This window comes from Alexandromys fortis, unplaced genomic scaffold (genome assembly GCF_014885135.2).
Source record: "Alexandromys fortis isolate MF-2015 unplaced genomic scaffold, M_Fortis_MF-2015_v1.1 scaffold_282, whole genome shotgun sequence".
Classification (NCBI taxonomy): Eukaryota; Metazoa; Chordata; class Mammalia; order Rodentia; family Cricetidae; genus Alexandromys; species Alexandromys fortis.
In genome coordinates this window covers 249,527-261,700 of record NW_026068199.1, presented here as the reverse complement: position 1 = coordinate 261,700, position 12,174 = coordinate 249,527, and the positions used below count along the sequence as shown (strand labels likewise).

The 12,174-nt window shown below is 39.2% G+C and overlaps 1 protein-coding gene across 3 annotated transcripts in view; it reads right to left on the bottom strand.

The window, feature by feature from the left end:
• Positions 1-10,361: 10,361 nt before the first annotated feature.
• LOC126493099 (leukocyte immunoglobulin-like receptor subfamily A member 5) overlaps positions 10,362-12,174 on the bottom strand; it is a 7,351-nt gene continuing 5,538 nt past the window's right edge. For 2 of the 3 annotated variants that reach the window (XM_050129890.1, XM_050129888.1), the window contains exons 5-6: positions 11,325-11,457; positions 10,362-10,815 (exon numbers count right to left, since the gene is read on the bottom strand). In XM_050129890.1, the coding sequence (XP_049985847.1) occupies positions 10,781-10,815; positions 11,325-11,457 (168 nt within the window). In that variant the 3' untranslated portion in view covers positions 10,362-10,780. Of the gene's footprint in view, positions 11,458-12,174 lie in introns of all 3 variants that reach the window. The other variant, XM_050129889.1, reaches the window with a different exon arrangement.

The window sequence follows — 12,174 nt, the reverse complement described above, 5'->3', positions numbered from 1 at the left end:
CCCCCTCCCTCCCTCCCTACATGCCTCTCCATACCCTTGTGTGTTTCCTTGTCTCTGGCTTACTTGACTCTACTTATCTCTTTTGGACCCACAATATAGTTTTTCTCCTGAGTCATTCTATAACATCAGTGATTATTTTGGAATACAACCTTAGAAACCAGCTTGGAGATATAGGAAAGAAATTCAAACACACAGGTATTGGTATTTAGCCTCTTCACCCAGGATCATAATGTAAAACCATTATGACTCAGCCAGAGGAAGGACAGACTGTCCAACTAAAAGCAATGTAAGGAATCATGGGGAAGCAGCATGGGAAAACACAACGCAGCCCTGAAATTCAGGTCAGGCAAGGAGATGTTTAGTTTCCTTGGATGAGAAAAGAGATGTAGTAAAGTAGAGACTCAGTTTGTGAACTTCCTAGGTCTCCTGACAAGGTAATGATGGAAAAGACCTCTTTCTGACCCATGCATTGTATCACCATGGTTTCTCTGCTGTTTGTCTCTGTTCATAACTTCTCAGATTCCCCTATTTATGTTTTGAAAAACTATTTAATTTTTGAGACTGCAATATATCACCCTCCTTCCCCTGTCCTCCCTCAAACCCATCTTGTCTGTTTTTATATAGTAATATGAACTTGAGTTTCCTTTATCATTGTCTCTATCATTAAAACTCTCATCAAGTCTACTCCCCTCCATAAGTACTCAATACTTACCAACCTCCTGTCCTAGGACTTTCCAATTCCAGAATTACCAATACCTATATAAAACAGAGTCTAAGGAATAAGTCTAGAGACTCTCACCTGTGACAACCATGTCCAGTGGGTCACTTGGGTCTGACCACACATAGGAATGTTGACTAGAAGAACTGTAACACCTGTAGGTCCCAGCATGTGCTGAAGTCATAGGAGTTAGAGAGATGTTGGCTTGAGAGCCTCCAGCATAAGGCTTTCCATCAAGATACATGTGACTTTCATTTACATCCTTTCTGTTCACAACCAAAATGAAGGTCTCAAACATGGCTTCTGAACAGCATTTTAATGTCATCATCGTTCCTGATTTTACTGGAGGAGCTGGTAGGGCCAAGAGGGAAGGCTTTCTATAGAGTCCTAAAAATAGAGATTGTGAATTTGAGGGTCACTCTTTTTCACTCCACATCATAGAAACAGGGATAGCAAAGGTTCTCCAACCCCAAGTCATTCCTCCTACTCATAAACCCATGTCCTCTTCGGTGGCTGTCTCTCTACCCACTTAACCATTTCTTTCTGTCTTTTGCTCAATTCTCTGTGTCAAATAGTTTCAGGCACCATCTGACTGGGGTTGTGCCATGCAGATGATGGTTGCATTCATCTACCAGAGACCTTTTCCATTTTCTATGATGGATGAGGTTAGAAAACATGGCATTCTGGGTTTCAGACTCCCCTCTGTATACATTTCATGCTTTTTTGGGAAAAATGAAATCCTTGACAGGATGTTATAGTAGCAATAAGGCAACTTACAGAAGTTCTCCTATGCTTCCCTCCTGATCTTAGACTGGTTTGCCTAGTGTGCCTGGGCTTTGTCTGTGGTCTCAGCTCACAGAGGGCAATCTTGAGACTGGATTCATGAACATCACCCCCTGTCATCCTGGTGGCAGCATTAGTACCCTTGTCAAACTTGTCTCAGCATCTCTTCTCTTCATGTTTGTCTCTGACTTGGGTACATTTTTAGTTGCTAATTGTTGATGTTAGAAATGACCATAAAGATGACACAGGAAGAGAAAGTACATGTGTAATATCTTACAGCTTTGGAGGTGAAAAGTCTGAAATGAGCCCACTGGTACAAGTTTCATTTCTTAAGGGTTACATTTCTTCCAAATGCTGCAGGAGGAGAGCATATTTCTTTTTCTCTTCAGAATATAGAGGCCTCCTGTACTCTGTGGCTTGTGAACACTTGGTTTTCAGAACCAGAAAAATGGAGTATGTCTATGTCTCATGCTGCCTTACTCTCACCTTTACTATCCTCCTTCTTCTCTCTTATAGGATATTGTAGCTATTCTAGCTTATGTGGACCATCCAGGACTTTTCCTTCATCATAAAGCCAATGGATTAAAACGTGAATTGCATTCTTCACCTCTGAAGAATTTTCAGAACTTTCATATGAGAGTTGTTTTGTACCAACTCTCCAGTGAAATCTCACCAGGATCTCAGGAAAACTACATTAGTACATTCTGAGTATAGTTTACTTCATACTCTAACCATCTCATATTAAGCTTCACTCTCAAAAAATCTCTGTATCGCAACACATTCATACTTGGAACCAAGTTTTTAGCACATGAACTTTATGTGGAGGTTAAACAACCAAGCCATCAAGCCACACGACATATTAATTGATTCTAGGGTTGGTATTATGAGTATCATTAGGGGAAACCTTTCCTGACTACCTGAGTGTCCAGTCCCCTGTACTGATGTTTCTGGAACCTGAGACACTTGAAGACATCTCCACTATTCTGGGAACTCCTAAATAATAATTATACTCACAATCTCAATAGAAATTGTGGAACAATGAAGAATACCTTTGACATGAGTTGTCTCACCTGTAACTATGATTACCAAGGGCTCACTGATTTCTGAAAATTTATTCGGGAGGTTAGGTTCAAAGCCCTGACATCTGTAGGTCCCCACATGTGCCCTGGTCATGGGGTGTATGTCAAAGCTGTGTTGGAATATGATGTCTTGAAACTCCAGGATGTGGTCTTCATTTTCTTTGAATAAACGGAACACTTCAAACCCAAGTTGGGACTGACACTTCATAGTCACACGCTCTCCAATGGGAACGAAAGAACTGGGCCAAGCAGACAGGGTGGGCTTGTTAGAAACCCCTGTGAAGAGAATGGTCCAATCTTAGAAAGGAGGAGGCAGGAATACCTCTTTCTTTGTGCTTAGTATCTCTCCTTGCTTGTGTATTTCTAAAGTCCCTTCCATGCCAATACACCCAAAAGTACATAATGATACCATATACTACTGAAACTTTTGAGCAATTACTGCATAAGAGATCCAATGTGTTAGGAAGATCAATTATATATAAAAATGAAGTCATCAACCAAGAATGAAATGACATCAAACTGCATCAATTTGCATTAAGCAGCTGAGTCCGTTTAAAATAATCTGGAATGTCTAGGACACAGTAAAAAGTCTCCCTACCCCTTCTGGTACAATAACAGCTGACCTCTGCCCGCTCCAACATCTTGGATATTTTGGGGGAGCTTGCATCCTCATTTGTCCTTGAGAGGGATGGCTGTTCCAAGCTGTGAGTCCCTCCCTATTACACAGATGACATCACTTTTCCTAGACACTCAGGACTCTCAGTTTCTTTGTCCCCAGTGTTGATTGATTCAACCAAGGAAAGAGAATCTGTGAGTCTCTGGGACAGAATCAGAAAGTATATTTCCAGGTCTTTCACCTTCCAACTTATAAGATGTCAGTCACAGGCTGTCCTGTTAGTCTTTACACCAGCCCAATCCCTGTGCTGATTGCATTCCTGTTACAGAAAAATCGTTCAATGTAGCATGGGAAGTAATTTATAATTTGGAGTTAGACTCACCCACTTGTGCCCACGTCTTCTGCAACAGCAAGAATCCTGGAGGAAAAGACACTTAAGAGGTGAGCTGTCTTCTTCTGCCCCTCTGCCTCTGTTGAGTCTCTGTACATTAGAAGTCAGAGCCCACTCAGTGAAGATAAACTCATGTACCAACTTCTACCATTGCATGGAAGCCAGGCTCTCTGCTGTGGGCAGATCCAGCATCCCTAGCTGATATTTCCGTCCTTATATTCCACATCATTCTTTCCCAGGAGAACTTACCAGGACACACCAGGCTAAGAACCGTAGGCAGCATGGTACTGCTTCTGCTGACAGGAGGCAGTTCCCCAATAAAACCATACAGGATTTCCTGAGAGACTCAACTGTTTCACTGGTTGACCACAGCTGAGAAAACAGATACTTGTTGGCTACTTGCATGTTGTTGTGTGGCTCAAAAATCATGAAGTATTTCAGAAAATTCTCAAGACTCAAAGTCTTACTTTGCAGACTTTTACCATGACCATACTGGAACATGTCTTGGCCTCAGTTCCTCTTATTCGGAGCCATAAAATAAGGTAATTATTTCAAAACTGTATCTTTAGGTATTTTTATATAAGATTTAAATATTCTTCCTCTGCTGTGTACAAACATCAAATGGTGCGGGACAGTTCTATATTCTGTCAATTATATTTTAAACAAACTCTGATTGGCCAATAGCTAGGCAGAAGAATAGGCGGGAAAACCAGACAGAAAGTAGAGGTGGGGCTATGAGTACAGGAGTATTCTGGGAAGAAGGAAGCTCTTCCTGCAGTCCTGCCCAGACCACCAAATAAGTAGCATTTGACCTACCCCGCTGAAAAAGGTACCAAGCCATGCGGCTAACATATACTAGAATATTGGGCTATATAAGTTATAAGAGCTAATACAAAGCCTGATCTAATGGGCCAATCAGTTTATACCTTTTGAAGACCTCTGTGTGATTTTCTTTGGAGCTTAACAGCTGTGGGACCTGGCAGGAGGACATAAACCCCCAAGAAGCCCAGCCCTCATGTTACAATCAAATGAGTACTTTCAATATAATAATCATTACATGTAAATCAACATGGTTTTACACTAATACTTCTAGTTTGGTTAAGATTATAAGGATTTCATTTCCAATTCAACTGATTATGTAGTTACTGAGAATCATAAAATCCCACTTCTGAAGAAGAGCCTAAAACATGTATGCTTGCAGGACATCTGAAATTTATGATTCAGGGATCCACTCCTTTTTTTTCTTTTCCTCTCTTCTTTCTGTGTCTCTACCCTCTCTTTTCTCTGTTTATCAGTTTGTTGCATAATTTCCCACTACTCACTTAACATAATTCTGTTGAATAAAATTGCCAGTGGTCAAATTTTGAATTCTAAAAAAAAAAAAAAACATTGCCTAGACATTTCAAGAAAAAAATATTAAAAAGAAAATAGAACATGGCAATTTCTAAGCATTCAAATCAACAATGTTTATCTTCAGTCCTTCCAGTTTTTCCTTTAAACTATTTCTTTGGGGAGGTCTGGAAGACTGGGGAGATGGCACCATTGTTAACTGCACTTACTGCTCTTGCAGAAGAACTGAAATCAGTTTCTAGTACCCCTGTGGAACTGGAGTTACAGGTTGTGAGCCACCATGCCCTCTTCTGGACTCTTAGGGCAACTCTATGCACACACAGTGAATCACAATAGGCATAACAAAATTAAAATCATTTTAAATCTATTTTTCACTCATTCTTTGGAAATTTCATACATGTAAATAATTTCTCTTGGTAATATCCATCCCTGTTTTCTCTGTACCCCTGAACACATCTCTTTTCTTCCAACTTCATGTCCTCTGAGTACAGATATTGTTGCCCATGCGCACATGGGTGGGGGCCTATTAACTGAAGTATGGGTACCAAGATTCATATCTCTGAAGAAAACTGACTCTCCCTTCTCCAGCAGCCATAACTACCAATAGCTCCACAGTTAGAGGTGGAACCTCAAAAACACATCTCCTAGTCATACTGGAATAGTAAAGAAGTTTGATCCTGAAAAATGTTTTTAAATAATTAATTAAATAACCTGGCACATTACATGTATCTATCATAGCTTAAGTGATGGGCATGCACCATGGAATAGCCAACTGTAACCAAATATTAATAATGTTATTTCACAATTTTGTGCTTTGTGAAGGTAAAACACTGATAGCTACTGTGATGGTTAGAATAAGAACAACCCCCATATCTTCATAGATATGAATGCTTTATCATTGCAAAACAGTTTAAATTGACAGAGATTAGGAAATGTGGCCTTACTAGAATAGGTGTTTCACTGGAGGTTAGGTCTTTGAGGTTTTATGGACCTGAGCCAGGTCTAATGTCTTTTCCTGATGCATGCTAATCTGGATGTAAACTCTGTTACCTCTCTAGCACACCATGCCTGCCTGCATGTCACCATCCCTACCATAATAAGAATGGACTAAAATCTCTAAAATTATAAGCAAGTTCCAACTTAATGTTTTCCTTTATAAGACTTGCCTTAGAAATGGTGTCTCTACAACAGAACACTGACTGAGACATCTACTTTTAGTGATTTTTCATGGATACATTCTTTGTCTTTTCCCTCTAAAATTGCAAAGAGTGTTCTCTGTTTAGGTATGTACTCCATTTTTTTAAATTTATTTATTTCTTTATTAATTAATTAAAAATTTCTGTCTCTTCCCTATCACCGCCTCCCCTTTCCCTCCCCCTCCCCCCATCAAGTCCCCCTCCCTCGTCAGCCCAAAGAGCCATCCAAACTGCCTAGGCTCCCACAAAACCAATAGGTGCAGTATGATCAAAAACCCATTGCCATTGTTCTTGGGGTCTCAGTAGTCCTCATTGTCCGCTATGTTCAGCGAGACCGGTTTTAACCCAGGCTTTTTCAGACCCAGGCCAGCTGGCCTTGGTGAGTTCCCGATAGGACATCCCCATTGTCTCAGTGTGTGGGTGCCCCCCCCCTCACGGTCCTGAGTTCCTTGCTCGTGCTCTCTCTCCTGGTGCTCCTGATTTGGACCTTGAGATTTCAGTCCGGTGCTCCAATGTGGGTCTCTGTCTCTGTCTCCTTTCATTGCCTGATGAAGGTTAATATTCAGGAGGATGCCTATATGTTTTTCTTTGGGTTCTCCTTGAACAATATACTCCATTTTTTATTGTATTATTTGTTCTTTTGATGAACAATTTCTTGAATTCTTTATATATTTTGGAGATCAGACCTCTGTCTGATGTGGGGTTGGTGAAGATGTTTTTCCACTCTGTAGGCTGCCATTTTGTCTTGTTCACCATGTCCTTTGCCTTACAAAAGCTTTTCAGTTTCAGGAGATCACATTTCTTCATTGTTTCTTTCGGTGTCTGTGCTACTTTAAGAAATGGTCTCCTGTGACAATGTGTTCAAGTGTACTTCCTATTTTCTCTTCTAAGAGACTAAGTGTGACTGGCTCTATGTTTAGGTTTTTGGTCAATTTGGATGTGAATTTTCTAAATGGTGATAGACATGGGTCTATTTTCATTCTGCTACATGTTGATATCCAGTTATGCCAGCATCATTTGTTAAATATGCTTTCTTTTTTCCATTTGATATTTTTTGCTTCTATGTCAAAAATTAAGTGCTTGTAGGTGTGTGGATTGATATCTGGGTTTTCATTTCTGTTCCATTGGTCCTCCTGTCTGATTTTATGCCAATATCATGCTGTTTTCAGTACTGTAGCTCTGTAGTAGAGTTTGAAGTCAGGGACTGAGATGCCTCCAGAGCAGAACTCTCAACAGAGAATTCCAAAATGGCTTAAAGATACTTAAGGATCTGCTTAACATCCTTAGTCATCAGAGAAATTCAAATCAAAACAACTCTGAGATTCCATGTTATACCTGTAAGAATGGCCAAGATCAAAAACACAAATGACAACTTATGCTGGAGAGGTTGTGGGGTAAAGGGAATATTCCTGCATTTCTAGTGCAAATTAGTATAGCCCCTTTGCATATCAGTATCGAAATTTTGAGGAAAAAATAAGAAACAGCCTTCCACAAGACCCAGCAATACCACTTTGGGGTATATATCCAAAGGATGTTCAATCGTACCACAAAGACATGTGCTCAACTATGTTCATAGCAGCATTATTTTTCATAGCCTGAAGCTAGAAACAATCAAGGAATGGATAAGGAAAATGTGGTACATTTATACAATGAAGTACAACACAGAAGAAAAAAATAATGGCATATTGAAATTCTCAGGCAAATGGATGAAGCTAGAAAATATCATTTTGAATGAGGTAACCCAGACCCAGAAAGACAATTATCATATGTACTCTCTCATAAGTGGTTTCTAAACATAAAGTAAAGAACACCAACCTACAAATCACAATCCCAGAGAACCTAGACAACAATGAGGACTCTAAGAGAAACATACATGGATCTAATCTACATGGGAAGTAGTAAAAGACAAGATCTCTTGAGTAAATTGGGAGCATGGGAACCTTGGAAGAGGGTTGAAGGGGAGGGGAGAGGCAGGAAGGGCAACAGAGAAAAATGTATAGCTCAATAAAATTAACAAAAAATGAACTAAAAAATTTGCAGAGTGCTGTTATGAACATTCTTGCAAGTGACTCTAGCACATCTGTGTAAAAATTCTGATATTCCTTGTGATTTATATTCAAACTCTGATTAACAGATGGCAGAGACTGCCTAAGTATTTGGTTTTCTTTTTATGAAACGATTATATATATTTTAAATTATGTATTTGTGTACATATCTGCTAAGGCCAGGGAGTCACATTCTCTGGAGACAGAGTTACAGGCAGTTGCAAGAAACCTGATGTACGTGCCGATAAATAAAAACTAACTTCCTGTGCAAGAGTAGTGTGCACCACCCAAAAGATCTAGAAAAAAAAAAAAAGAAGCAGACTCACCCAGAAAGAGTAGAAGACTAGAAATAATCAAACTGTGGGCTGAAATCAACAAAATACAAGCACAGAAAACAATCCAAAGAATCAATGAAACAAAGAGCTGCTTCTTTGAAAAAATCCACAAGATTGACAAACCCCTATCCAAACTAATCAAAAGGTAGAGAGAGAACACTAAAATTAACAAGATCTGAAGTAAAATGGGGAACATAACAATAGACACTGAAGAAATTCAGAGAATCATTAGGTCTTACTACAAAATCCTGTATGCCACAAAATTGTAAAATGTAAAAGAAATGGACATTTTTTTGATAAGTACTATATACCAAAATTAAATCAAGACCAGGTGAACAATTTAAATAGACCTATAAGTCACAATGAAATAGAAGCTGTCATCAAAAACTTCCCAACCAAAAAAAAAAAAAAAAAAAAAAAGCCCAGGGCCAGGTGGTTTTAGTGCAGAATTCTACCAGACCTTCCAAGAAGAGCTAATATCTATACTCCTCAATGTGTTCCACACAATAGAAACAGAAGAGTCATTGCCAAACACTTTTTATGGTGATACAGAGATTAATGGAGGATGGGTTAAATTAAGATGCAAGAGTTAGCCAATGAAAAGTTAGAGTTAAAGGGCCAAGCAGTGATTTAATGAATATAGTTTCCATGTAGTTTTTTAGGTTCTGGGTGGTCAGGACAAATAAGCACCTCCCTCCTGCAACTGGGAGTTGATGCTTAGGAATGGGGATAGGCTAGGTATTTGAAAGTGGTCACATGATGAATCTGAGCAGAGTGTTCAACTAGGATCTGTTTATCTCCTTAGAATATGACAAGACATTGGGGATCATTCACTCCAGAGGTTCTGCTACAGAAGTGGGGATGACCTGGAAGATTTTGATCTGGAGGGGCTGGAAGATTGGTATGAGTCAGCCTTCAGCATACTTGTTGTTTTGGAAGGAACGGTCCTTGGATTAATAGGGAGTGCCTACTGGCATTGGAGACTGGAACAAATCAATGAGTGGAGGAAGGGTGGTTAGAATGGGAAGTTCTGTAGGATCCACTAGAGATAGAAGCAGCAGACATTAAAGTCTGCCACAAGTGTTCTGCAGAAGAACTGAAAATGAGACTAGGAATTGGATCTAGGAGAGCAAAAGGAGGAGAGAAGATCTGCAGGCAGCCTACCCGATTTTCTCATAGGCATGGCTTCTGGGCTAACAGGGGTGCCTGTTATAATTAGGGGCTGGAAGTTGGGGGAAAACATGTGGGTTTAATAAGAAATGTAGGCAAAGAGTGAAGAATGCTGAAACCAGTACTCTATTGCAAAGCCTGGGATGAGGCTGAGGGATTGCATTTGGAGGAGAGTAGAGAGTGGTGAAGATCTTCAGTTGACTTGCCTGTTTCCCTGGACTGTTTAAATGGTATGTTTACAGGGATGCTGTCCATTAACTTTTAATTTAGTTTCAGAGAAGTTCTTAGGGCAAGAGCAGAAGACAGACATATCATTTGCCAAAATATCACAGGATGGCCTCTAACTGGGTTGCTGTTAAAGTCCTTGCTTCTCTCTGAAACATCTCCATCAAGGTCTCTCTCTATAGTCTTGCTTGCTTTTTAACACTGTCTTCCAGGGTTCCCACTAGGATAGCCAATTAAGCCCTGCTTACAGCTTTCAACCTCTTTTCTGTTCCAAAATCATGAAATCTTCTACATTCCTCTAAAAAGACAGCATGATCAGGCTTGTCACAACAATATCCCACTCCTGGTACTGACTTCTATATAATTTACTTTTCTATTGCTGTGACAAAACACCATAACTAAGGTACATTATAGAATAAGTATTTTATTTGCATTTAAAGTTCCAGAGGATTAGTCCATGATGGTAGAGTGAAGGCATGGTAGCAGGAAAAGAAAGCTTACAGCTTACATCTTCAATTACAAGAACAAGAGGAAAGAGTTGTCTTGTGGCAAGACTTGTCCTGGGAGATACAGCATATATGTGTACTCGCCCTCAATAGGGAGTCAATGAAAGACAAAAGTATGGATACCACTAAAGTCCAATTTGGTGAACCAATGAGTTTTATTGAGGTAATTTACAGGAGCAGAAATGACTCCATCATGGGTGAAAACTCACAAAGGGCACATTTCAGAGCTTTCAGGCAAGCTAAACATATTGGAGAGTGTGTTTTCCAGCTTATTTCAGTCTAAATCTCTTCTAGGCAGCTTGGTTGTTTCTTTATTCTTCCAGGGAGTAGATCTGGTCTCAGATTCTTCCTTGCAGCTTATCTCGTCTAAGAGTAACTCACAACAGCTCTTCTTCTTAACTCTTAGAAAAAAAAAAAAGGACCTAGTAAATCTTGTTAGTTTCAGATCCTTTCTGGGGTTATTTTGAGTTGTTTGCCTTCTGGCTTAAGAAGATTCCCTACAGAGTGGAATATTTCAATCTTGTAGAAAATGAACACAAGAGTGAGCTAGAAATGATGAGCCTTAAGGCTTCAAAGCCTAGCCCAGTTACACAATTCTTCTGACAAGACCACATGTCCTAAGTCTCTCCACACAATATCACCAGATGAGGACCAAGCATTCAAATGTCTGAGACTTTGAAGGCCATCTTATTCAAGCCACCAGACTGTTCTAACTTAGTGGGTGTATAGTCCTCTTCACAGATCTCTTTGGCATTTTCCCTGCACCCAAATATGGTGTTCTCTTCAGGGTATGCAACTGTGTTCAAACACTTATACCACAAATTTACTTCCATGATTTCTTCTACTTGTTAGATTCATCTTCAAGCCTCTACCACATTAAGAGATAGATGCACGATTCTCTCTGGTTCACCTCCATCCTGAATCTTGGTGACTTCTCTGACTGTTTTGTGCCTCAAAAAGTAGAATCCCAAGAACCACCAGAACCAAGTCAGCCACAGCCATCCTGATGAGATTCTCCACTGTATGATCTTGTGAGTGTGAATCTGGGAATTTGGACAAATAGGACAATAAAATCAGTAGAGGACCAAATTGAAAAGCAAGTGAAATAAACACCTATATCAATAAGAGAAAATAATGTACAGAAGTCAATAGCTTTTAATGTATATTTATTATTTAGTAAATATAAGGCCATGAAAATACATATGTTCTAGTTATTAAATTAATTGAATAATTCACTGAAATTTATATGACTATATTCAACTTTTATCAACAATGTAAAATATTTTATACATTATTAATATACAGTATATTTATTAATAATATGAAGCATATTCTACCAAAAGCAATCTATAGATTCAATGCATTCCCCATCAAAATTCTTCACAGATCTGGAGAAGACAATAATCAACTTTATATGAAAAAAACAAAAACCCAGGATAGCCAAAACAATCTTATACAATAAAGGAACGTCTGGAGGCATTATCATCCCTGACTTCAAGCTCTATTACAGAGCTACAGTATTGAAAACAGCTTGGTATTGGCATAAAAACAGAGAAGTCGACCAATGGAATTAAATAGAAGACCCTGACTTTAACTCACAAACCTATGAGCACCTGATCTTCGATAAAGGAGCTAAAAGTATACAATGGAAAAAAGAGAGCATCTTCAACAAATTGTGCTGGCAAAACTGGATGCCAATCTGTAGAAGAATGAAAATAGATCCATATCTATCACCATGCACAAAACTCAAGTCCAAGTGG